General features: G+C 43.7%; 1 protein-coding gene across 1 annotated transcript in view; it reads right to left on the bottom strand.

Annotated features, from left to right (window-relative positions):
* efna4 (ephrin A4) overlaps positions 1 to 22480 on the bottom strand; it is a 35547-nt gene extending 13067 nt beyond the window's left edge. Inside the window, exons 1-2 of the mRNA XM_080472225.1 lie at positions 21893 to 22480; positions 309 to 607 (exon numbers count right to left, since the gene is read on the bottom strand). Coding sequence (XP_080328351.1) covers positions 309 to 607; positions 21893 to 22017 — 424 coding nt within the window. The 5' untranslated portion in view covers positions 22018 to 22480. The remainder of the gene's footprint in view (positions 1 to 308; positions 608 to 21892) is intronic.
* Between the last annotated feature and the right edge of the window lie 5373 nt (positions 22481 to 27853).

Raw genomic sequence — 27853 nt, 5'->3', positions numbered from 1 at the left:
CGCTTGCAGTCAGCTGGAATCGGCCTCAGAGCCTCATAACCTTGAGCTGGATACAGCGATATAGAAGATAGATGAATGACTTTGGAAACAGTAGAATTATATATTTGTATGTTCTAACATAACTGTGAATGTGAAAGAGTGTGTTACGATTACGAAAGGACCCTCAACCTTCCAGGAAACTCCCAAAATTGATAAATAAACATCAGCCCGTTCTGTCTTATGCTTGAATTTACCAAGTGCAATCAGTTTTTTTTTTTTAATATACCGGTATTGTTGGATTCAGAATAAACAAACATAATTTTACTCACAGCTGTAGTAGTAGTGTCTCCCTGGCAGAAACTCAAACCCCAGCGAGAAAGGCGTAAACCTCTGGATCTTTTCAGAGAAGCGTACAGGTCCAAATGGCGCGTTGGGAGCATTACACTCCCACCTCTTGAAGGCCCCTCTGGTTTCCACACAGCCTTGGAAAGACTTCTCTCCAATCAGGTACAGAGCTAGGGTCTCTGGCTGCCCAGCGCCCAGGGTCTCCTCACTGGAGTAGTGGGGGCAGATGATGTCCAAGTAATCATTCAGATTCACCTGAATGGACAGATCTCCTTGTGTTAACCTGGAAAGAAGAGTGACAGCAGCATTAATATTCATGCAACGAACCCTTATACAAGGCTGAAAGTGAAGATAAGCACTAATTAGGGCTAAACAGAGACAGACGACATGTTACGTAAAGCCGGTGCAAGGGGAATAAAGTGGATACTTCCAGGAGATTGACGATTCACCAGTGGCGCACGCAACAATAACTGTAGGTGATAAAACAAAGTTGTGTGGGTCTTCAATAATGCTCAAGATTTTATACATCACACTGGTACAACTCAATTTTATTTCCTTGCCAGCGAGGGAGATTGGCGAGCGTCAGACAGAGAGAGCAACAATTGCTCATATCATAATTAAGACCACCGAGAGGAGTTCAGAGTGAAATAAACTGGACTCCCTCCGCTATCCACTCTCCCACTCCACAGCACAGACAGACACAAGCCAGTGCAAACTTAAGCATCCTTGCATGTGCGAGTACAACCGTGTCAGTCAGGGTTTACTGACTTTTGGCACAACAACAACTGTGGACAAGACGGCATCATTAGAACAGAAGAGATGCATAATGTATGCTCTTTCAGGCCCACGATTCTGCAGTCCTGTCAGCTCCCGTATGAAGAGTTACCCTTGTACAAACTAATAGGTGGGAGGCAGTGGGAAGTGGATGTAGGCCAAAGTAAGACAGGTACATTTAATATAATGAAATCGTAAGACTTTAAAAATAACCGCATGAAAAGTAGTCCGATGAAAAGTGTGAGAAATGGAGTCAAAACTTAGAATGATGGACAGACATGAGAAGATTGAGCGAGTCTAATGAAATAGATGTACAGACAGGTTGAAGTAGTCATGGAGCAAAACCCCCCCAAAAAAACTGAAAAAAAGTTGCAAGAACAGGTGGGGGAAAAAAAAAAAAAAAAGACTTAAAAAGAAAAGAAAGTAAAGTGTTTTAATTAGCGACCCCAGGGAGTCTGAGTGCAGACACACAGAGCAAAGAACAACGGAGTAGAAGAGGAGAGGAGACGAACTTTAATTGGTCTCTTCCTCGCATGGAGAGCGGAAGAGAAGAATGAGGGGCAGAATGTGGCTCGGGCAGAAGGTTCAGGTCCGTCAGTGGGAGTCTTTATAGAGGGGTGACAGAGCGGAGGAGAGAGGAAGGGTGTGCTGGGAGCCAGCGAAGGGGAACATGGGAGGGAAAAGGAGCATGGAATGGGGAGGGTGGTCGAAGTGTTGGTGGTGGGGCACGGCAGAGTAGTCTGGAGCTAAGAAGGCGGATATAGAAGGGACAAGAGAATAAATAATAAGAGGGATATGTGTGGAAAAGGAGGAGGAGGAGGAGGAGAAAATGCTGAAAATCTGAATGATACAGAAGAGACATGACAGGAAGCAGGAGGGCGAGATGGTCCAGGAAATCTGTAGAGTGTCAAGAGGAGATGGAGCAATGAGTGGAGAAATGACAACAGTGTGTTGGAGAAGCAGACCACAGCTAAAAAAAACCACTGTCTCTTAACTTCGAGCTTGTATTTCTACGTGAGATAATAGAGCAGAACTGTAGAAGTGTGTATGTGTGTGTACGTGCGTCTGAAGATGCAGGTGAGACCCTGGAGGCAGGCCTCACCAATGCTGCTTCGTGCTCAATAGCTACCGTGCAGAATTGGCGATCTATCAACAGGACAGGACATAATCGATCAGGATCTCTCACTCAGGACACACACACAAACAAACTCTGCTAATCGATATCCATCTTGTGTGTGTGTGTGTGTGTGTGTGTGTGTGTGTGTGTGTGTGTGTGTGTGGACAGCAACGTCCGATAGCTCTATTACCTGTGTGTGCTAATTACAGCTGAACAAAAGCACTTGATTGTCTGGTTAAGAGAACACTGTGTAGGCACCTACACACTTTCTCTCTCACACACACACTGGTCTGTTTACTCTTCATACTACCTGTAGTGCTTTCCGAGGCCCCTCTGAGGCGGTGAGGTGTGTTTACTTAGGTGCGCCAGCTGCGGAAGAGTGTGTGGGTGTGTGTGTATATGCATGTAATAGATGTGTGCTGTGTCAACACGCTGCACCCCCTGCTATACATGTCATTCACCCCGAGATTCTGCTTTGCTGCTCCGGCCCCATTTCCGCTCATCCAAACCCACATCTGCAATCCTCCTCGACCCTTTTCTTCTATTCCATCTACTCTTGTGTTTCCCCTCTTTGAATGACATCCACTCATTCCCCATATTTTGCTTCAGAGACCGCATTCCCCTGTACTCTCCCTCCTATTTCTGACTTCTTTCCATCTTTCATTACCCCGCCCCCCCAACAATGCCTCCAACCTCGACCCGCACCGTATGCACGGCAGCAATTACAGAGACGGTGTGCTGTACTGATGTCAAACTGTCAGCTTCCTTCCTCTCTTTTTTATTTCCTTCCACCCTTTCCCCCTCTCTGGCCCTGGTAGGTTTGGGTACGCCCTAATTACACTCCGCATCCTCCCCTCCTGCCAGCCACCATGCAGCAGAGTGGTGACAGCACAGGGGCATCATGGGAGCACGGAGGAGCTGCGGGTGTCAGGGAACAGAGAGCAGGAGCAGCCTATCTGCAAGCAACAAAACAGGGTTGGTTGGGTCCAGCGCCAGAGCAGAGGGACAGGGCAAAGACTCTAAAAAAAAATTTATTCTGGGCACACACTCATTGCATTTGGGCGCATGTGGGCGTGAATCCACACACACACACACACACACACATGATCCCTCACACCATGACATGAAAGTACTTCAGGAGAATAAAACATGCTCTATCCCTTACGCCATAGGGTGATCAGTGACACCCTTCTGAGGACTGGTGCAAGCTTGAGGTTGATAAAGAAATATCTCACCAAGGAGCCGAATCAGAAATAACACGCTGGGCTCTTCAATGGGGAAACTTGAAAAGGCTAACATTTATCCTTTTATAATCACTGGAGATCCCATCCAAAATTCAAAAAATGAGCATCGCCAATATCCTGCAGTTGCAAACGTGTGTGCACACAGACACATGCACAAGTGAGCATGCAGTCCTAATGAAATGCAGGGGGTTGACTGTGGCAGAGACCTTTGATCCTTTAATATGAGAGAATAATTAAAGGAGCAACAATCTTGCAACACAGCTTCAGGAATACAGAACAGATACTCGATCACGCTCAGCAGCTGCATCCCACGCATCCCGAATGCACTGGGGCACTTAGTAAATGTAAGACACATAAACATTGGGGGTATAAATATTCTACTGCAATACTAACGGCTGTACTCTACTATCCGGGTTGCATGGCGTGTGTACAGCAGGTTTAACACGCATCCATGGTTGTGATGGCACGCCAGCCACCCCACAGTCAAAGCCTTTTGGATCCTTTTAGTGACGACGGGAGGCCACAAGGCTTGGTTGAGCCTCAGTTCTTCCGTGGTCAATCCCAACAGGGCGACCACTAATTCTTGGCACTATGCTGACTGGGCACAGCGTGCTGCGGTTGCAATGCCTTGACTGGGCATAGCATGACACAGTTCCAGCTTCTCTGGTGGCTGCTGTAGCAACACCACTGGTAATGTCTGAGGAATTTTGGTTCGCCCGGCAAGGATGTTGGTGAACTGGTAATGTTTGTTTCTTTTTCTAGACGGGTGGGGCTCAACACATGGGAGATGATATCATGCATGGTGAGCATGAATCTCGACCACAACTTTAACACACAGAGTGGCTCAGTGTTTTGGGTGTAGAATTCAGTAAACACGCAATTATAAAAAAAGGGCAGGTCACACCTTCTCAGATGACATAAAACTCCTCAGTCGTTCTAAAAATTTAAATCTGCGACACAAATCATTGTATTTTTCATCCCAAGCAAATTGTCTGCGAGTTAGATTGTGAGAAAGTTTTTCATCACGTCTGTGTCAACGATTTATTTAGGTGTATCGGAAAAAGTAACGTTTACTAGGATCTTTCAAAACCATTTTAACATGTACAGCTGCAAAAACCTACAGTTTGGTAGATAGTTTTTGACCTCCTGGGACACTTGTCACCCCTAAATACAAGAATCCAATACAAGTTGCATTCAAGTACATTTTAAAGCAAGAGGAAGAGATGGACTTACTTTGTTAAAATCCCAATTGATGTAAAGTTCAACAACACCTACTTCTAGAGAGCACTTTCAACACAACTTACATAAACAATACAGCAATTGATGAACAACATTTTTATGATATCACTAAGTGATACATGCCATCCCTGTAGAATTAGAGTATTTTTCATTTACTTAAAAAGTAAAATGCCATTAGATTGCATGTTGCAATTGGCATTCTATAAATAAAGCTGGATTAAATTCAATTTGTCTGACTTAAGGTTGTTTCAGTGCCATGTGTACACATCATCTCAAACCAGAAACTTGTATCGACTTTATTTGCGCATTTTTCCTGTAGTAAACTAACTCAGTGGAAACACTTCTTACAAGTTTACAGTGACCTTGACAGAAGGAAAAAACTAAACAAAACAGGATCACGCAAACTTTGCATTAAAATATAAAACAACTCTGCTCTGCACTAAAGTATAAACTCCTCCATTAGCTGCAAAGTTCCCCCCTGCTGAGATGATGGTACAGAGACGTCTCCTGAACTTATTGTTTATTAGCGATTGAGTTAGCCGGCCAGCTAGTTTGTAGTGGATGGCAACTATAATGCAACTTCTCCCACTTCTGACCGTAGCTTGCCAATTAGCACGGCTCACTTTATGATCGATCCCACCAGTTATGTGCAGACTTTCCACACCTCCCTCCGGACACGTCCGCACACAGAATAACAAGGAATGATGAGCAAACATCACTTGACACAGGTTTGAAGAAAACTTTGGAACGTGAACTCACCTACCCATGAAGATATTTTTTGTGATTGGAAAAAAAACTCAATGTGTGATGACGAGCAGATGTACAGTCTTTTATAGGACCAGGAGTGATGTGGTATAATTAATAGAAACTATAGAAGGCAAAAAGAGCCAAGAGGTAGTAGTACATTGGAAAGACGGGAATGACGTGGATAATTTAACGAGAGAGAACAGTCTCTCCTCGAGGCCTACAAAGCTGCAGTGACCTCTCGCTCCACAGGCTATTCCATTTTCAAAAGGAAAAAGAAAAGAATCACACGAGCGTGAGTCAGAAGGCGAGCTACAGAGAAACACTTTATCGACTCAACACTTCACACAGCTCAAACCTTATTGTTCATTATCTCCTCTCTCCAACTCAATCTGTCCCTGAATGCATGTAAAACATGAGAAAATAAGGACCCCCCTCCGACCCCCACCCCCGTTCACCTAATGTTGCCCCCCTCCCCGCCCACACAAAGCCGTGCTGTGTCCGGAGCCCGAACAGCAGTGTTGTGTCTAACCTGGTGCTTACTCCCCTCAATGCGCACAAACAAGGAAGTTACCCCCTACTTCTGACCATCTGGGGCCCCCCCATCATCCCGCCAGCCCAGCTGGCTGAACCGAAAAATCCTCTGCTCCCCCACTCCCAACTCGCCCCCAAATACTCTGCCGACCCCGCCTTTTTATAGATTCACTGTGTCATCAAACTGTGGCCAAACACGGTGATCAACTGCTCCTCACTGGGAGGAAAGAGGGACTTAAGGGGAGCAAGCTGTTGTGCTTATCTTCTCTTTCCTGTTTGGTATGCCTTTGCAGGAGAGTGTGTGTGTGTGTGTGTGTGTGTGTGTGTGTGTGTGTGTGTGTGTGTGTGTGTGTGTGTGTGTGTGTGTGTGTGTGTGTGTGTGTGTTTCCTTCAAGGTCAGCAGGAAGTGTATCTTTGGTCTACACCAGACCTTTTGCTTTCTTTGCTACGACTCCTAATCTCCAAATATGGATGGTATGTGGAATTTCCTGCTAAACTTTTCCCTTCTACCTTCTCCATCTGTGTGTGTTTTTTTTCCACGCAAGTTCTGTGTACGCACATTCACATTGATATGCATTAGAATCTAGGTGGTTTACCAGCTCTGCTAACAAGTTTCCTCATGGAGCCCCTGGGTCATTAGACAAACCAAACACTTGTCTTCTTTTAAATTGTCCTTATAGAGTAAAGGTTCACCCATACAATGAATTGCATTGTATATATGCAAGTGTCGTTGGAACATAAGTGCCGGCTACCAGGCTTGTGTGTGTGTGTGTGTGTGTGTGTGTGTGTCACCCTGTTGAAGTGATTGGTTGCACCTTTCTTGCCCAGCAGGCTCCATTAAATGACCAGAAGGCACAGGCCATTCAGACCACTCTACTCCTCATTCAAACTGTGTGGATCAGCAGGCTGCCACACGGACTCACATTTCCTATCAATTTACAGATAAAGCACACAGATACACACACGAAAAAACACACCTGCTGCTTCAGGCCTTAAGGATTCTCATCCTCAAGTAAAGACAGACCCTATTTTATGCCTGTTATGGCGCACGCCCTCCTCAGTGAGTGTATGTGTGTCCGTTCTGTTGCACTCAGCAGCACAACAGGATCTGTGGCCACGGCCGGCAGAGCTGCAGAGAATTGCATGATTCAGGCCAACAGGACCCATCAGTATGGAAACCAATTCACTGAAACTATTTTGATATGGCTTCAGGTCTGCAGAAACCATCATCATCACCCCCCACCCCCCTTCTGTCGGACAGAGCGCTCTCATGCATAGGCACCATTCTCCATGTGTGGTCCAGTCCGATCCTGAAATAGGCTTTCCAGTGACTTTTCTAGGAGGTATGAAATTACCGTCCATAACGTAAATGGACAAGAGCGCCGTCTTGCTGTCTATGGCTCTTCTTCTTTTTTTTTTTTTGCTCTCGGACTAGAAACACTGCTTGCCAGAACGTTGCCTCATCATGCCCACCAGCAGTGCAGCGGCTGAAAGTCTGACTCTACTCTCACCTGCTCCGTGTGGAAGTGTCCGGATGTTTAGGATTAGTGCCAGGCGAAAATGACACAAGATGAGAACTTTCACTATTCGTGCAGGGAAAAAAAAAAAAAAAAAAAAGTGTCAAGCAAAGTGTGCGCAGCAAAAGAAAAAAAAAGTGCACGGAGGAGAGAGGAGTGCACGTACGGTGAGGGGTTGTGGAAGGGGGTAAATAAGGTCAGACGTGCCGTTGCCAAGACAACGACCAATCCGGAGCTGGGATTGGTGCCAAGCCAAGGCCCCACCCATCCATCCTTCGTTCAATCCATCTTTTCCCTGCATCCCTCGCTCGGACAGCCGAAACCTCAGAGTAATGAGTGCCCTCCATGTTTCTGCAGTCTAAATTGAGCTGCAGTGTAAATACAGGGCTGATTTGTACAGGTGCCAGGCTCAGATACATAAACTTGAATATAGCTACAGTACCTCACCACTCAGACACCGACAGCGTCGATGTACGGAGGGAGGAGGGTGGGGCAACAAGCCGCAACTATGATGGGTGGACGCAAAAAGCCATGATTCAAACTATTCATAATAGCTATCAGAGTGCATTGCTGCAAAGTGGCAGCTGGGCCGAGCCACTGTGTCAATATCGTTTGTTTTACATTTATGTGCTCATGTTGCTGCGTGGACCCTTTGGATTTACACACTGCCAGAGCAGATAAGTCTATTTCAAAAGAAGGTGTAGGCAAATTAGGGTTAACGCGCAAGTAAACAGCATGTATATGAAGGCTCATGGTGCAAGATGCAACTGGAACACTTTGCTATAATGATAAATGACACAAAAATAAAGCTCAACGAGACTAACAGCTATCAGTGTAACTCAAACAGTTAGATCAACACAGTCAGAGGCATTTTAGTTGAGTGTCCACATACAGTACAATTTGATCCACAGTGAGCCGGACGTTTTATTCCAAAGAGGTACAAACACATTATGAAAAAGTATTAATTTAATATCTGCATTTGTTTTTCATTTAAACTTGCTCAGATTCAATTTTTATTTATTTATTTTTTTTAAATACACTTGTAAAAAATTAAGTAAAAAATGTCCCAAATTGTTGTCTTCCATTTGCAGCTCATATTTTCTCTTTGAATATTCTTCCAACAAATGATTTGACTTTAAAACTGATTTGCTTAATCTGCTGACAGATCTGAAATCTTATCCATCACAGCATTTTTTTTTTTCAGACTTAAGACGACAAAAGGCTGCTTCTTCTCAGGATATACACACTCTGAAGATGAATTTGTAAAAACACATAGATCGTCTTCATTGCTAATGATACTTCATTAAAAATAAGGTGCACAGCATTCACTGCTGCAGCACTGATCCCTCGGCTCAGTTCTCAGTGTTGTTATGCAACTTAGTGAAACTCTCTGATCCAAAGTGAAACTAAATATTTTTATGGGAAAATTAAATGTTTCTTGTTAAAGTGTGTCCGTTTGATAAGATGGTACAACTATTCTCTGTACTATGGCATAGATAGAGTACAAAGTATTATGACTTTAGCAAAAAATAAAAATTATTTTCAGGCATTAATTGCATCAACTATTGGTCAGACAAATTTATTTACCAACTTATTCATACTTTTTTTCTTTTGAATCATCTGAAACCTTCAGTTTCTTCTTAAAGCTTCTTGTACAAAGACGGCGTGAACAGATTAAGAAGAATTATGATTCATTTAAAAAATTATTGAAAAAAAAAAAAAAAAAAGTTAGTTTCCGGGTTTTATTTCCAATTTCAATTGCTGTGAATTGTAAATCCATTAAATCAAATGTGACATTTTTTGTTTGTGCAATTTTAACATCTCCATCGCAAGAGGTGTATTTTTGACGTCATATTCTAAATCTTATAACAAATTCGAGTTTTGTTATTTCCTCTCTGCCTACCCAAGTTCATCTTAGCCATACATACGCTCTGCAGTCTCATCTATTATTTAATTATATCTCGTCGGTGTCTCGGGTCTCTCAGTCCACCTGTGTAAGTGGGTTAAGGAGAACAAGCCAGCAACACCTCTTAAAACACACACAGACACACATTCACTTCTAAACACTCACTACAGTGAAAAGGGCGCTCGCAAAGCAAATACGGCCAGCCAATAAATCAGCCTTGGCTTTGAGAATCCATCATTTTCAAAGTGGGTCACACTTCTGATGCCGTAGACACTCTTTCTTTCCCATTTGTGTACTCTGTATTTATCTCTCTCTGTCTCTTGATGTGAAGGTCAATGCTGGATAGGCACTATAGACCATTTATCCCAGGTGTGTACATTCGCTCCAGCTTCTCCTCTCTGTGATTATTTGGCGCGCTGTTAGCTGCGGAATGGGCAGGTGGATGGCTGCAGCTTTTCTCCCGTCCGTCTGTCCATCAGTCACACACACACACACAGACACAGTTAAGAAATGTCAAGGAAACCTGGCCTAATACCCCCAACCAGCCTGAATTATTTAACCGGACGGAAAGAGAAAGGGAAGGAGAAGATGGAGAGAAAAAGATTGTATAGGCCCAAGAGTTAAGGAGTAAATAGAGTAAGCAGGCCCCTTCAGTCCCTCTGACTCTTGGCGAACTTATTTAAAAACTTCTCTACTTGGTTTCACTCCCATCTGCTGGATTTCACCCTCATCTCCAGGTCTCATTTCCTTCACCAGTCAGCGTGCCGACACCTTCTCGTCCTCTCCTCCCTCCAGTGCTTCTTCCACCACCATTTTGCCCACTTTGCCCTCCCTCCCTCTGTCTCTCCGTCTTTCTCTCTGTTTATCTAAGCACTTTCACGGTCACTGCTTTGGAATCCCAAGAGTCTAAACTGCCCCCTTCTCTCTCCCGCCCTCCCTCGCAGCCGATCCATGCTTCTCTCTCCCTCTCCATCTTTCTCCGTCACAACGGTTAAGATTCATATCGCTCTGTGCGTCGGGGGTATGGAAGGTCCCCTTTATTCCCCCTCAAGGCAGCCAGCTTTGTCCTGTTCTAGTCACGCACAGCCACCCAGCCGCCCCACCCCGCCCTCTCACACACCGACACATATTCACACCAGAGGCAGGACACTTCCATGGCTGCCAAACGCCAATCACAGAAAAAGCCAGGAAGCAATATCACTTCTTTTTTTTTGGTGTGTCAAACAGGTTTGCATCATGCTCAGCAGAAATAGCACGATTCCTCACATTTTTTGAAATATTGATTTAACTTGTTTATTTAAGAAAAGTACTGATTCTGAAGTGAACAAGAAAGTACAAAAGTAAGAATAAATGTGTGTTGTTTTGTTTTTTTTTAACCATAATGACAGGGTGACGGTGGATATGTATGTATCTATAAGAATATAAATATGCTTCGGAACACTTTGCCTCTATGGAATCTTGAGTAATAACATTTATTTTGAATCATGTATCCTATTCTAAAGTGAGATTTTTGGGTAAAACAAAGGCTATGAGGATGAGGTCAAACTATGTGTAACAGGTAAGACCATTTTTAAGCGGAAGAAAACTTTCATTGTGAAAGGCTTCTATGATCACCAGCGCGTTTAGATTTTCACAAATAGATTAACTATATATGGTTTAAAGTGTACAATCACAGGATTTAAATCTGTTGCCTGTGGTTGACTTTTCCTCTTTGACTTGTTAATATAAATATAACACAGTTTTTGAGAACGCACAGAGTTAAAAAGTCCAGATATTTGTGTGTAAATTTAGGATGAAGTAAATACTCAAACAGGACTGCACAACATATTACAAATTGATCGTTATATCCGCAGAAACATTGATTCTATTATATTATACATACTTTTGATGCACTATGAATTCATGCTCTGCATCTCAACTTATGATAATCAGAAGAAAATCTACTGCTCTAAATGCCTGCCCAACATAAAAATCTATGAAAAATTACTCCCAAAAAATCTGCTATTGGGAACTGCAGACACACATGTGATCAAAAACAATAACAGAAAGAGCACTGTTGTTAAGAACAGATGTGAAAGCGCAAGAATATTAACATCATCTAGTGATTATTTATCGCAAATCACATTGTTATTGCAATACTCGACGGGATTATTGTTTATGTTCACCTACTATCATGCAGCCCTGTACTCAAGTAAAGTACAGATACATGAAAATTACACCTTGTAACTGGTTATCTGTGATGCTCAGCTGGAATTAGGCTCCTAAAACTTGTTTTTTTCTAAAAACTTAGTTGACTTTATTCAGCTTCAGCACATGAGCTCTGAGCAAGTAAATGAAAATTACAGCGTTTGACACTTGGGCTGATGCGACTTGATGCCAGTGGCTGCCTTGAAGCCGGATATCTCTGAACTTCTTCGAAAGGCCAGTCGAGTTCCACAACACTGATGAAAGGTTCAGACACAATAAGAGGAGTGGAGGTGGGGGCGGGCGGGGGGGGGGGGGGGGGGGGGGTATGGGGGGGGGGGGGGTTTAGGAGCAGAGAGGAAGGAAATGGCGAGGGTCAAGAGTAGAAGTGCAGACGCCAGGGGAACACGGCACGAACAACAGGCTGACACAGGACTGGGATTAACTGATTAATTTGGGATTAAAGATGACTGGTCGCTACTTAAAGTAATGAACCTCAATGACCCAAAATTACAGGATTAACACACAGGAGGTGCTTTATGTGCGACCGCGGGGGCGCAGGTCTGCGTAAACTAGAAGCAAATTAGGAGCAAATGCCCACTTGTTTTGTAATGAAGTATGCACCCTGGATGGCAAACAATGTGGCACCAAACAAATTTCTGCTCTGAAGGCAAATCCATCAGGGACCCGCTTTAATTGTGTGTGTAAAAAAAAAAAAAAAAAAGTAGTGAGCAGGGAGTTTTGTGACTTTCATGACTCGGCATTTGTCACTGGGTGTATTGTAGAAGAGCACGCAGATTAATCCCACAATCATAAACATGGAGCGTCTGCTCCAGTGTTTTGAGAGGCGCCCTGCGTACAGGAACTCCATTTTCAGCTGAATAGGGGAGCAATGAGATTCATGAGTTCTCCTGCTTACAAGGCCACAGCTATGGAGATTTGGGACAAGGCTATTTCCCGTCTTCCATTCAGCACAAAATACAAGCACTGCTCCAACTGCTCTCAGACTGGAAATTACAACCATCTGATCATTTGTGATGAATTTAACAAAACGTACCTTCGGACAGTGACGGGGGCCAATTAATCTTAAAATGGCAGTTCCCATACAGATGTAAAAGAAAAGAAGTCGACGAAATATTCAAACTGACAAAAAAAATAAAATAAATCTATTTTATCATCTTAATCCATCATAGAGGAGGTTTACAGGCTTTTAATAGAGGGACAGTCCATATTATGCATACTGGGCAGTGTGAGGAGTCTGTCAGTGTTGTGTAGAAGCCACAAGAACAAAATAAATACTATGATTGAAAAAAAAAAAAAAAGAGGCTATTTTGGAGGATGTTAACCAACACCACTTGAATAACTTCAGAGTTGACAGCTAATATAAACGTCGACAGTCTATAAAGTTGTGATTAAATATCTGATTGGGATGAAAAGCTGACAATCCAGGTAGAGAAGTGGAAAAGTGAAAACTATAAAGCAAAGAAAGAAAGAAAGACGGATCACGCTGAGCAGTTTCGCCGCGTGGTGCCGGTTATTGCTTTAAGAACACAATGTTGAAATGCGCTGGCACACGCTTACGCACACGCATAGCAGAAGCATATCTCATCATGTTACTGAAAGCCTCAGAGCCTCTGCGTGCGAGCGTGTTTAAACGAGCATCTGATGCTTTATTTTCACCCCTTTTCAAATCAGGTGTAGATGCTGCACTGTAACACAAACCAGAAAGCAGCGTCACTTCTAAATGCAGCGTGGTTCCTACTCTGGGTCTCCCCAGGGTCCAGGCAGCCATGTGGGGTGTGTGTGTGTGTGTGTGTGTGTGTGTGTGTGTGTGTGTGTGTGTGTGTGTGTGTGTGTGTGCAGGCAGCAGGGCAACGGTACTATTGGAAGTGTGGGTTTTTCTGTGTGTGTCCAGGACACCTGTACACAGGCCTGTGTCTGTGTGTGTGTGTGTGTGTGTGTGTGCATACACCGGGAGGGGTGGCGGGAGGGTTCGCTCCTCACGCCTCCTTGTGACAGTGATAGTAATACCTGCTGACATCCTTTCTTCCCTCTCTCCCTCACTCCTCATCCCTCCATCCCTGGGGGCCTTCCTGAGCTGTTTTGGGAGTTGAAATCTGTTGACTCTTTCCCTACCATCCTCTCCTTAACGCATTCTCCATCCCTCACTCCCTCCACTGCAGGTCTAATGTTTTTACCCTCTCTCTGGGGACCGACGAGAAAAAAAAAATGAAGCAGAGATGCACTGTGTATATTCATTTGTGGGGTGTGTGTGGTATCTGTATGCCAGCGCGAGAAGAAACGGGCAAGTGTGTGTGTGTGTGTGCTTCACATCATTGGGGGCTGGAAAGCTGGCCGTACCTTACTTCTGGGAAGCCATGCCAATATAATATTAGTTTTTGTTCCACCGTGGAGAAGCCTCCCCACAATCATACAGCAGATTCAAAATATTTACATAGTGCAACATTTGTCATCCGTCTCCTCTGGAAATCTCAAAGCGCCGGATAAAAGGTGTTTTTGAGGAGATGTGAGTAATAATAAAAATGTTTAAAAAAACAAAAAAAAACACCAGTCTTGCTTGAAGCTCTTTAGTTGCAACTTCCAGAAGGCAATAGAAAGAATCGCTGGGAAAAAGATACAAATAAAGAGTTGACATCTCATAAGTGCACAAACCCTTTCAGAAGCCGTTTTATCTCCGCGTTGCTTTCTTGTGTGTCGATAAAGTGAAGGGGAGCTGCGCTTGCTAACAGTTTTATTAGTCAAAGTTTGTGCTGGGGTGAAGATGGCCGCCCCCGTCGTCGCTCTCATACAAGCTTCTGGATACACACCAGCTCACTCAGGACACACTGTACTGCAACGTGAACAAAAACAAAATGACACGTGCTACAGGGCAAATAGATGTATGGCCAACAGAAGACTTAATTAGCGAGTACTAACCAATAAATAAAAAGTGCCGAGTTGGCAGGTCAAAGAAAACAGCTTCCTTAAGCAAAACACGAGAACCACTGCTTTTCTCTACTTCTCTACTCTCTCATTTCAGCTTTTCCTTTAGGGATTGCAAAAAGAATGAATGTTACTAGAAAGCTGATTATTTTGTGTCCATCATTATGCACGTCACTATTATGGAGGCACATCAAGCACAATTACAATAAGTCTTCAAATCCTAATAAATGGTATTAAAACACCTTGAATCCTGAAAACAAATTCTGTCAATAAGCCTGCTGGCAAAGTTGTTGGTTGTTTCTACTTTATCTGCATGATGCATTATTTATCCAACATATAAGAATGTTAATCAAAGACTTGTCAATATTTATCTAGTCACTGTCAACATGGTGGCTTCATGTAAAACGTACCACTCAAGTCCCACTTAAATTATTCTGTAAATGAGGGTTTAATTCAAGCTACAAAAAAAAAAAAAAAAAAAAAAAGGAGATCAACAGAGTCGTACTGATTCATGCAGAGCAATTACGAGAGTGTTCTTTGCAGCTGATGACAGGGAGACTCATTACTGACCAAAACAAGTGAATCATTGCACACAATTTTCTCCTTAAACGAGTCACAATATTCGCATACAAAAACGCTGGGGAAATTTTTAAGGAGATTTAATTGCAGGAGCTGGTGTGTAGTGATTGTTTTCAGGAAGCACAACAGCAATATGAACAATACTAACTTAGAAAAAAAATTAAAAACATCCTTTTTGGCGTGGCCGTATTTAAGCACCTTTGAAAAGTGCAGGTGTGATGGAAACGTATCCCAGTGTCCTCCTGGCAGTGAGGACCTTGTCTGGTACAATAATCCAGGTTCCTGCTACAGCCTTTTGCTCTGCCTGGGTCAATACTAATTCAATTTCTGTCTCAGGGAATTCCCAGGTTGCCTCTTGGCAGGATTTCTGAGCTGAGTGGAGAAGCATTGTGCGAGGTTATAGGTACATGCGAGTGTGTGTGTGTGTGTGTGTGTGTGTGTGTGTGTCTGGATGGCTCTGCCTGCACCTGTGCAGGCATGTGTGTGCAAATCTGAAATGTGCACAACGGCTAAACAACAAACAGTCTGCTTTGTTTGGCTCCTCGGAGTTTCCCACAGTTTACATATTCTTATGCCTCAGAATAATTGCTGTTTCGTATGTGAAAGGAATACAGAGTTTGCCCGACACCTACCACAACGACAGCTCCATTATGTGCAATGAATGAATGAATGAATGCGGTCCTGGTCAGTGATCACCAACAGCCTTTAACCACCATAACCACCCTCTTCACACACGTACGGCAGAGCAGCCATTTTGTGCCAAAGCCAGGCTGAGCGGAGCCAAGTGAACCACAGACATCACTGAACCTCATTTCATTCCACAGCTGTTCCACCCCACTCCGAGACATTCATACAATACAACTTATTACAGCTTAATGCAACCTAATATTGATGTATGTGTGTACACAACGAAATGGGGCGGCGTGGAGAGAGAAATTGGGAAAGAGATGGGTCCATATGCAGTCTAGCGATAATGCGAGAAGCCGATGATAATATCTGGGTGTTAAATTGGTATCGATTGACTAAATATCCTGACCAGGAGGAGAGAGCGGCCATCCTTTCATGCTTGTACTCCATGTCTGCTCCGACGGCTCCGAGCTGCACTGTGACTATCTGATCCATTTTAATACAGACATCCTCACCGCTAGGCCGCTCCCCAAACCTCATTTTCAACACAGTGTGCTCAAGTCGTCCCGTGCATGTCTATCTCGGCTTTCACTTCAATTGCAAAGATCACTTTTGTTGTGCAACGATTACGGCGGATTTATTGTACGGCATAAAATATCACTAAACAGTCAAATGGGGGGGGGGGGGGAGGATTACCGATTTCATACGCAAGCTTAGATTTGCAGTAACCAAAATACGTTGCTTTAGATGATTTGAGAAATGAGGCCACGTGAAAGCAAAAGATATGGTTGTGCAATAGCTTAACTGCATGCCCCACCTTCCAAACACCGAGCAGTCAAAGGCAATAACACGCCTTAGCCTTCGAACACTTTCGTCACATCTAAAATCAACTAACGAGTGGAAGTAAAACAATGACCTATTTAGACGAGAGGCCGACACAGCGGTGGGTAAATGTTCCCACAGTCGCACACCGCTGGCCAAAAGAGTAGATTGTTCCTGCCAACAGCACTTCTACCGAAGAGAAGTGTGAAACTAGTAAAAAGCCTGAATAATGTGCAAGGTCACAAATGAATCAAAACCTCGAGTGTTTTTAATGCGGCCGGGTATCCTGGTGCATTTCCGGGTTTTGTTTTTCCCTAAAATGAAATTTAATCACACTCAATTTCCTCTCAAGGAAATAAAGATTTCCCGTTTATGCCATCCAGCAGGTCAGGTCTGAAAGTACATGCACGCAAATACACACACGCGTACACACCCTCACAGAACTATTGTTCCACTGCACTGAACTTCAACAACAATGGTGCCACGTGCCAATTCACAGGCAAACAAATCAGTAAAATCACATTGTTTTCTGACAAAGACGAAGAAGCTCAAGTGTACACAAAGTTAACTCATCTGCAGTTTACCTCTGGGTAATACACTCAATACCACAAACAAACAGACAAAGCACATTTACAAAAGACAGATAAGGAACACAATTGCACTCGCAAACCACTCTCTGGATCTACATGGCTGCGAGCGCGGGAGCGAGCGAGACAACGGGCACCGACGGAGGGAGACTCAGAAGGGAGAGAGACACTGATACAGCTACATGACAGATGAGGAGCAAGCAAGAGAGAGAGAGAGAGAGAGAGAGAGAGAGAGAGAGAACCAAAGAAGGAGGGAGGGAGAGAATTGCTTTGTTAGCAGGACAGGGAATAAAGTGGTAATTACCTCACTGTGGGTTTGTTGATTATAGTTCAGCCAGGTTCTCCATGTTAATCATTTACCAGGGGAAGACAGAGATTAGTACTGAGACAGACAGAGAGAGGAGAGATAGCAGACAGCACGAGAAATACACACACACACACACACACACACACACACACACACACACACACACACACACACACACACACACACACACACACACACACACACACACACACACACACACACACACACACACACACACACACACACACACACACACACACACACACACACACACACACACACACACACACACACACACACACACACACACACACACACACAAAAGGAAATCGCTTTTTAAGAAGAATAAATAAATTCTAAAAGCTGAAAGCTCAATCATCTTCTTTGACAAGTTACAATTACAATCACTGTCTGCGTCCCCCTTTACTGTATCCTGCATGCATGTCAACTCGTGTAAACTTACACATCAGATCTGCGTGTGCACGCATGAAGGTATGGCATGCAGAATGTGATTTACTCTGGCATTAAAACTCGACCATTCACGAGTACACACAGAGGGGAAAAAAAAATGATGCATAAACACAGTCGAGATTACACGGGAGACTTATGGAGGCTGCTTTCAATGAAGATACAGAAAACCAATACAAATATTCATCTCCTCATGCACCATTTAAGCATGCTTCACTGGCTGGAAGCTCACCCTCGGTCTTTGTCTGAGGAGGTGAGAGAGAGGGAGGGAGGAAGGGAGGGGGAGAGAGAGCGAGAGAGCAAGAGAGAGGGGGAAAAGAAAGTGAGAGTTCAGAGGGTCTGCTCTGGTCTTAAATGCTTTGAGGTCTGTGTTCAAACCTGCAGAGAGAGTTCAAGTGTGAGCAGAACAGGATAAAGGTAAGAAAAATGAGTTATAATGTTATAATGTCCTTACTGTGCCTGACAATGGTGAAACACAGTTATCTCTAATGTGAAATCTTGCTATCTGTCACTGAGCTGGGGGAAAAAAAGTTGAAGGAAAGGGAGGTGAAAGAGTTGGAGAGCAGAGAATGAGGCTTTAAGTTGTGATCCAAAGGAACTGTTGCAACAAGTTTGCCTCCTCCCATGGCAGATAAAGAGTAAAAGCCATAGAACAGGTGAGAACAGAGAACAAGGAAATGGAGCAGATGATTTAAGGTTCAGCTATGGGTGGCATTTATCCTTGTTACAGATGTACGAGCAGCCCATGCACAAATGGGGAAAGCATCCTTCAGCCAATCTCTTACAAAAAAAAAAAGAAAAAAAAAAGAGTGGAGTGTATGGGAGGGGTGAGCCAATCCTTAAAGTATTCGTGCTTTGAGTAACCTTCCTGACAGACCCTAAGTGGATATATAAGGATGAATGTAGCCCAAGAAGCAGACACAGTTGTATCAGCAAATAGGCTGTGCAATGAGTTCGAGCCAACAGGTTTAAAGCACACAAGAAAGGACTGGTGTACCAATAAACTAGTCAGAGCTTGCTGCACGGGGGAGAGGTAAGGTAAACTGTCAGCACACCAAAGTCCACACAGTCAAGCTTTGAGCACCTTTGGTTATAATATTTTACTAACCTTTAACTGCTCCAGGAAGTAAAAAAAATAATTTCTCCTCTAATAAGGAGCTATTGCTCTGAGAGACACACGGTGATAAAACCATGGATGATCGTAAACTCTCTTCATAAAATCGTGAAAGGGGGCAATCGAACCACTTGAGCCCTACAAAGACAGAGGCCAGGGGTATCCGATTCTGCATGGTTCAAAGCTGACCCTGCAGTCAGTCCATCACTTTCATTTCAGAGCTCCATTTTTCAATCTGGAGGGTGCTAAATGTGTGCCAGTTGAAAGTGTTTCACTGAGCCTTTGTTACAAGAATATTAGCCGGCAAAGAACGAAGCGATGAGCCCCCCCCCCACAAGTCTCCAGTTCACTGCCTTCGCTTCATTAAAACCATAAATCTAGATGGGCTGAGAAAGGTGACGGCTAAAGACCATCTTCTGTCATCCATATTAAGAGGGCCCTGTTCTCTCACCAGCCTGTTACTTTATACACAATCGGAACATTTATTCTCACGTCTTTAACCTGGTTTAAACAGCGGAACTGTTCACAGAAACATAGACAGCTGGAGTAAACAGCAAGATAAACACAATAGGTGGGATTTCATCTCAGGCTATTAGCACCACACTACAAAAAAAACTAAACGTTTTAAGACATCGTATTTAAAAGTCCAATCAATGATTTCCGTCAGCAGAACACTGACATATTAGTGTATGGAAATGTGGTGTTAGCAAACATTCACTTATTTACATAAGCTGCCGAGCTCAAGCTACAATTCAGCTCGAGTTTCTGGCAACGCGTCCAACGTAAATCCAAAACTCCCTCCCTTTCCAGTCGATATTTGCCCCGTTTTGTTCTCCATCAACTCCTCGGGGAAATAAGGCTTTTTTAGCTGCTTAATACAACCGGAGTCATTAACTTTGTCCTTCTGCTGTTGTTTAATGGCCAGGTAGCATTCAAAGGGATTTATCAGGACAATTTCACTCCAACGGCACTGATGGATGGTCAATGGAGGCGATTCAAAACGGTTACAAATCAAGGCTGCTAAAACAGTGATGCTAAAAGGCACTTCAGAAGTCTGCATGTGAATGTGAAAATCAAACATCTACATCTGAACAACGCGGTTCATACTATACATATTGTAAACAGTTGAACTGTTATGACATTTTGGACAACAAAAACAAAAGCCAAAATGCAGTTATTTTTTAATCTCGCGGCGTTTCTGTGCCAGGAGCTCGTGAAGCAGCCACAAGCCAACAAAAGTGTGGCCCTCCTGTGCCTGCGCTCCCCTTTCCCTCGCCTGGCTACACTCGCAGGTCTCAGGACAACCTGGCTGGCTGGCTAACAGCTAATAGAAAATATGGTATGGGAAAATGACTGAAGCTCAACTAATCACACTGCCAATATCCATCACTGGGCAGGAGGGAGTCGTGAGAGATAAAGGGGCTGAAGGAGGAGCGGGGAGGGGGGGCTGTGCAGACAAAAAAATGAAAAGGAGAGTAGGATGTAACAATGGAGGCAATGAAGACTAAGGAGAGCAGAGGAGAGGAGAGGAGAGGGAGTCCGAGCTGTAAACCCAGGGGATTCTTGACTTGGTACAGCATCACGGCTCCACTGATAGCTTTGTGATTGGGTGGTGTTGCTGATGAGAGTGATTCTCTGCCACAGTGGGTTACCCTCCGCCATGAGGCTGATGGCATTGTGATTGTGTGGTGTTGCAGCAGACTGTGTGGCCCTGCCACAGGCTGTGACCATTCATCCCTGAATCTCTGGGGGACGAGAAGGTGCTTCCTAATCCTCGCAGCGTTCCTCCCCACAACATATCTGTCGGCTCCCAATTACAGGACTGGGCTTTACCCGCCTGGACACACTGGACTTCGCCTCGGCTGACTGCAGCCCAGGGGGAGATCTGGACACTTCACAAAACAGGCTTTGAAGAAATGCATTAGTCTCATTATGTTTTTGTGTTTTCACAAATGTCAAATGATAAACAAAACTGGAACTGACAAAATGATTTCCGTGCCAAATAGATATTAAGTAAAAAGGGCAATTCATTTGAAAGAGTGGCGTGGGAATCAGGCCTCACTGACAGCGAGTCTCTCAAAAAGAGAATGGAGGTTGTGTTGTTTGGGCAGTAGCCCTCCTGGCCCTGCAGGTCTCCCACCTCAACCCTTCAATTAGCCAGACTGGAACACCTGGATCAGCAGGTGAGCCTCGCTCTGCCTGCCTAATGGCCCCAATCAAGCCATTACGCACACTCACAAACAGACACACGCACACCTCCCCTTTACCAAAGTACATATTCGCTTATGCACTGCAGCACTTTAGACTTTAATATACACCTGTGTCCTGAGAATGCTATCTAGGGCACCATTCAGGACAAACACTTAGGAAGAAACCCTTACTTCTGGCTTTCTATAAGTAGCATAATCACCATCTCCGAGCAGAAGCAGACAGGTGAAAGCCAGGGTCAGAGTGTGGTCATTATGATAAAGAGCAGCAATGAGAAGGTGACATCAGACAGACGTGTCTCATATTAACTCATGGTCGCAATGATGATTTATTTTATTAGGGGCAAATACCAGTATGGAAGCTTTAAGTTCAAGGTAATCGTTTCTGCTCTGCGCCCTCTTCAATTAAGTACACAAGGACGTGATCTGCTGCATAGCTGGGATTCTTTAACCCGAGTCTGACTCATTGAAGAGGAATTACTGAGGATGTTGTGCAAGAACATGGCAGAGCAAGTTCAGACCAGCTCGGCTTCATCTGTGCAAACTCCAGCCGGCACACTGAATCAAGTTTTGTTAAAGTGAATGAGCGCACTGACAAAACAGCGCTCCTCTGGAGAGGCGCACGATGACGCGCGCTTCATGTTGTACCTCTCACCTTGTGTTTGTTGAATTCCAAAACACGACGTGTCTCTTGGCTGCAACCGCTGCGATCACGTTGAAAACGAAGATCGTGGCTTTCCACGCATGCAGGGCTCCGGGGGTCCAGGTCGGGGAGCCCATCCTGGTGCACCGGCCGGCAGGAGGAGGAGGAGGAGGAGGAGCGGTGCGCAAATCAGGTGAAAAGATCCCAAACAAGAAACTTTGACAAGAGTTTTCTCCAGCAGCTTCACCAGCTGGTGAACAAGTCTCTATGTCATGTGCTGCTGCAGTTTTGCATACTGCATTGAAGGCGTTTTGGAAATCAAGAAAAAAAACCGTGAAGAATCACAAATTGCCAAGTGGAAGGTGTCCGCCTCCAAAGTCAAAAGGTCCTGAGGGTTTGTCCACATTCCGCATGTTTGCTTAGGAAGTAAGATCTCTTCGATGTGAAAGCATGAGACTGTACACACACAAAAAAAAGTCAGTCTAAACCTGAGTTTAAAAGTTTGAGCTTCCAGTTACAGTATTAAATGTGATTCTCCATTGAAACCAGCAGCTGGTGGAGCAGCAACAGGCTGAGGAGCGTCTGGAGGGCGGGTGCACTGAGCCGAGGGCGGTGCCGGTAAACTTTGGACCAATCAGCCCACCAGGGTGTGGTTATGTAGGACAGGACTGCAACGTTAAACCCTTGCGAGGTGCGCCGTCTGGTGTGTGGAGACGGGCAGCGTGCCACTATAGAACCACAAGCCCCTTGTACACAATTATATGACTTTATCTTGTTAAACGTCTTTCTATCACTGGACTTTGACAGTGGTAACCTCCTTTTATAAGAGTAAAAGCAATACAGTCATATTCCCTCATTAGTTCTGCAATCGAAACAATAAAACACATTAACAGAGTTTATATGGTGCAGGTGTGAATCCACCACAGTGATGAAGCGGTGAGAATGTGTGGACCTTACACACGATCTCTCTTTGTGTTTGCAAGAGATTTTCAGTTCTTTTTGGGGACAATTGAGGCTAATTGGTGACTCAATATTACGTGTGTGTACCTTTGATTTCTTGTGATCAACTGACATGTACCCTGTCTTTGTTCATATCTGGGATCAGCGTCCAATGGACTTGAAGTAAATAAGGCAACTTTTATCACCAAAAGAGCAATTTTTAAAATATTTTACACCAAATCAAATTTAATTGGAGCCGCAAAACACATTGAACCTTTAAAATTAGGCTAATGCAGCTTATAACGTTTCATATAGTTATGATGCACACACAGAAACTCTTACGTTTCATTTATGAAGCCTCATATACAATTCAAGATGGTAAACACTTCATTTTCAGCTGTTTTTGTACCTGATTTTAATGGTTTCACCCTCCCCTTTCAGCATTTTGGAGATTTTCTCCATTTTAAAGCCTTTTTTGTTTTAAAGAATTTTTGGCATTTTAGATTTTTTGTTTGTTTGTTTTTGCATTTTTTTCCCCCAATTTCTTGTGGTTTGAACTACTTTTCCCGTTTAAGTTTAGCCTTTTTTCCAAAGCCCTTTTTAGCAAAAGGATACAAGTCCTTTTGAAAAAGGTTCCATATGTTCATTAAAATATTTTTAGCAATATCTTTGGTGTCCCTGAGATGTTCCCATTGAGAGAGACATTTTGTTTTACTGAAATCACACCAACTAGTCAAATAAAGCCCTTGAACATTGAGTACTTTGTTTTTGCTTCCTGACGAGAAGTAACCTGGAACTAAATAGCTTCTGAAAAAAAGTGTTCATAACTTGTGTTGTAAGTGTCAAGATACTCCAGGAGTAAGGTACCTTTTGCACAGCCGGCTAATTCATGCAGTTGAATAAGGAACTTTCCCCGTCTCCATCTCTTCTGAACTTTCTTTCAGCCCTGTGTCTTACTGTGTTGCTCCAAACAAGGTAACACTGGTGCAAAATGGTGCATTCAGGAACCCAACACACAAAATAACTGCTGGGAGCCCCCCTTTTTGGCTGTTGTCTGCAAGGAGCAGCCTTTAGCTCAGCTACAGTTCAGTGTAAGAGGTTTGTGTGTGTTGTGATAGGTATTAATTTCTTGGTTGTTGTCAACCGCCCCAGGGGGCGGTGTAGTGACAGTAATCACGACGCCCTCATGGGCGAAAGCCACTGGCGGTCCTCTCTAATTATCTGATTTTCCAAGTGTGTGTGTGTGTGTGTGTGTGTGTGTGTGTGTGTGTGTGTGCGTGTACATGTGTGTGTGTTTTGCTACAGCACTATCGCTCACCCAAACAAACTTGCATTGATAGCTTTGTGTTATTAGCTGCCGCTGCAGCGTGTCTGGCCATTTCCTTTCTGCAGGACCCCCTCCTTGTCCCTCTTCCCCTATCTTTTATCCTGTGTGTGTGTGTGTGTGTGTGTGTGTGTGTGTGTGTGTGTGGTTCACAGTGTACACGTGCATGTGGCACTAGGACTCATTAGCTCACTTCCTGGAGGTCCTGATCATTAATTTCCCATGATGCCTCGGTGCTCCTGTGTGGCTAATTTGTCCCTGGTGAGCCAGCGCTCCCTCAGCAAGTGTGGAACAGACCACAGAGGAGTAACTCACTCTACGGGGGGGGCTTCTGCCTCTCCCTCGTTTTGATTGATCTATAGAAGCTGACAGTTTCTTTAACAAATTTTGTTGGAATGCCAGAGGTTAATAAAGCTGTTTGAGAATTCATTTTATTCCCCCTCATTCGAGAAACCCTCTAACTTTCAATTTGGGTATGTCTTTAAAAGAACGTAACAGTTTTAGTAGTCACGAGCCCTGGAGCTAACTCCATTGTTGCACACTATGAATTGACCAGGTTTCCTCCCTGACTCGAATCGGATTGAAGAGAAAAAGGATCTCGATTACCTCATGGAGGCAGCAGTTGAAATCTCCAGTTATGATGCTCTGGATTAAGAGCCGTTTTGATTGCTGAGCTGATGGATTTTGTTTGTAACATGGACGTAGTTATTGTAACTCAGCGGGAAGTAAAAGAAGCCTCAGCTGCACCTCTTACATCTGTTTGCTGAAACCTCCTCCTTTCCTTTTCTTCAATATTGGTTTTTATCTTCTCTCTACCTGCTATTCATCACTATCAGCACCCCCCCCCCCAAAAAAAAATCTTTTTTCTCTCTTTGCTTTTGTCTGTATCCATCATCAGTCCTCATCTCAGTCATCAGTCATTGATCTTCTCATTACTGGTCAAATATGTTTTTTCCACCCTCACTGTTCCTTGGCTCACTTTATTTCAGCAAACATTCTCTGTTATACCACAGAGGTTTTAATTCAACAGATTAAACATGCATTCATATCACGGTCCTATTAAGTAAGAATGTCATTTTGATGTGCATACAAGTAAATAATTTAAATTTGGGGGAAAATTGTTATCACATTATAAACAGATTAGATTTGACAGCGGCGTGTGTTGCTGCTGCATGAATATTCACTGACAGAAGGGAGAATTTATTTCACAAAGGAAATATCATGACGGGGATCTCCCCTCAAGCAACCCAGATAGCTTGAATGTGGGAGGAAATCGTGTGTTTATATAAGACCTGAATGTGACAAGCTGTAGTAAGAAGCTCATTCAGAAAATAGGGTTTTCAGGATGAGTCACAAATATCTAACTTCAAGTCGGCTTTTGTATTGATTCTCTCCATTTTTCTGCAAGTGTTATTCATGCCATTGATTTCTCCATGATGGATCTTTTTTTTTTCTCTGTTGTTTTCAATTGTTACAATGCATATTTTCTTGACTGTGTATCGGAAGTGCGTATCACTCTATACCACAAACAGATGAAAACCTTTTTTTTGTGGATTTGCTCTTAAACCAAAGAAGAAAAAGAAACTAATTGAAAAGTTACCATAAACCCTTGACTCGAACGACTTTAGAGATATCGGTTATCCTGATCTGCTTGTCCTTGGACTGTGGGAGGACCTCAGAGTAACCAGAGAGAAGCCTCACGTGCATTGAGAGAACATGGAAACTACAAACTAACCCGGTGAGTTCTCCCTGAGAGGCAGCAAAACAGCACAGTGAATTAGTCCTATGGACATCAAACATAAGGGAAGATGAGAAGAAACGGAAGCACACAATCAGGAAGGGAGCGAGCTGTACACACACCTGGATCGAGAGAAGAGTTACACACCAGCAGAAACAGCAGCAGCAGCATGGCGCAGGCCGAGGATGCTGACATAAATATTACAAAGAAGGGCAAACCTGGCTACCACATATCGATGGTTTTAGTTAGAGAAAGCATGAGTCGCCTGCTATACTTGAACTACTGCTGTAATGTGAAACATATAATCTATGAAAACCGACAGGTTAACAAGTACTTCTTAAAACGCTAAAGGAAACTAGACAGAAGGGCTCACATGGCACAACCTGAACTGTTCAATAAACTCTTTCATATCAATACGACTCATTTATTCAGCCCTGCTGTTTTACATATTTCCACACATTTTACAGTGAGCCTGATGTGAGGTAAAGGTACTCGCCCGTTTGGCAGGAAGTATCCCTTCAACTTCTTCTCATCTCTGCCCACCGTTCTCTTTCCTGTTCTCTTATTTTTCTTCTGTCCCTCCTCTGCGCATCTTTACTTGCTCTGCTCTCTGCGATGCTTTTGTACAGTAGTGTCAGTAGCCTCTTAATCCTGTTATCTGCACATATACAGACTGACACCAAGAAGCTACTCGCCAGGGCTGTAATCAACTACTCTGTACTGTATACACATACTACTGTATGGGTACACACACACACACACACTGGCCCCATTCTCCATCTACTCTGTAATCCCTCTATTTTTGGTCTCTTTCTATTCTGATCAGCCATATGCCAGTGTGTTTTACACACACACACGCACACACACACACACACACACGCACACACACAGTTTGGCCAGTTTATCACTCATGATGCGACTCTTTCTTCTTTTCGACAAGTCGTCTTGTCTCTCCCTCCCCTCACTCTTGTTACACTCGACGTCTTCATCATAGTCTTCGTTCGTGGCTTAATTTCTCTAACATGACTTCTCCACGTTATCGTTTGAGTGATTAACTTTATTTGCCCCAAGGACTTGGTTTAATTGTCAACCTCTTTTGCTTTGAACAAATGAACTAACTCCCGATACACTAATATGAGAGGCCTCCAACACCACTTAGTCTTTCCTTTATCTTTTTTCATCATTTCGTCCTTTCTTGAGATGCCCCCCCCCCCCCCCCCCCTGCCTTTCTTCCACACGCCCACAACATTTATTTTCAACAGTGCCAATTTTATGGGGTCATCGTTTTACTTGTGCGTATTTTTTCATTCTCACTTTTCCCTTTTTGTAAAAGTACATTGTGTGCCGCTCTTTTTCGCGTGTGTACCTCCGCTCTTTTTTCTTTTTTTTCCCCCTCCGTCTATGTCGCCGCATCTCAGTGCCGTAATTACAGCTCTGGACTCAAGCAGTGATGGTAAATGCTTTTCTATTCCCCTCTCTCCATCACTCTCCCTCAATCTCCATCGTTCTCCTTTTCTCACCAAGCAAATTACATCTTGGTTACTATAGAGACGTGTTTATTGAATGCTTTTTACTGCTCTCTCTTTACTTCCCCTTAAGCCCCCATCGCCTTTCCTCCCCTCTTTCTTCAGCTCCACCTGCCTTGCTCAGTGTTTACTCCTTTCTTGCACTCCTGTGTATCGACGGTCATCTGTGTCTACTCCTTTTATTTCATTTCTTTCTTTTGTTACGTGGGGAGTCGCTTCAAACTTCTTTGGTGACTAATAGTTTTTATTTGAAAAGGCAAAAAAAAGGAGAATCGAGTACGTCGGATAGATTTTCAATGCGATGGCTGTGCCTATTGTTGTTGCCATGTACTACACATAAGCAGATAAAGAGGCGAGGTCTATTATTGCACTGATACGGCATGTGCTATCCATTACTATTGACTGCGTAAGTGGCCCCTGCTGAATTCAACTCTGAGATGTGAGCA

Source organism: Lipophrys pholis, assembly GCF_963383615.2.
Source record: "Lipophrys pholis genome assembly, chromosome: 9".
Lineage (NCBI taxonomy): Eukaryota > Metazoa > Chordata > Actinopteri > Blenniiformes > Blenniidae > Lipophrys > Lipophrys pholis.
The sequence above is the reverse complement of the archived record's forward strand: the minus strand, read 5'-3'. Positions and strand labels throughout refer to the sequence as shown.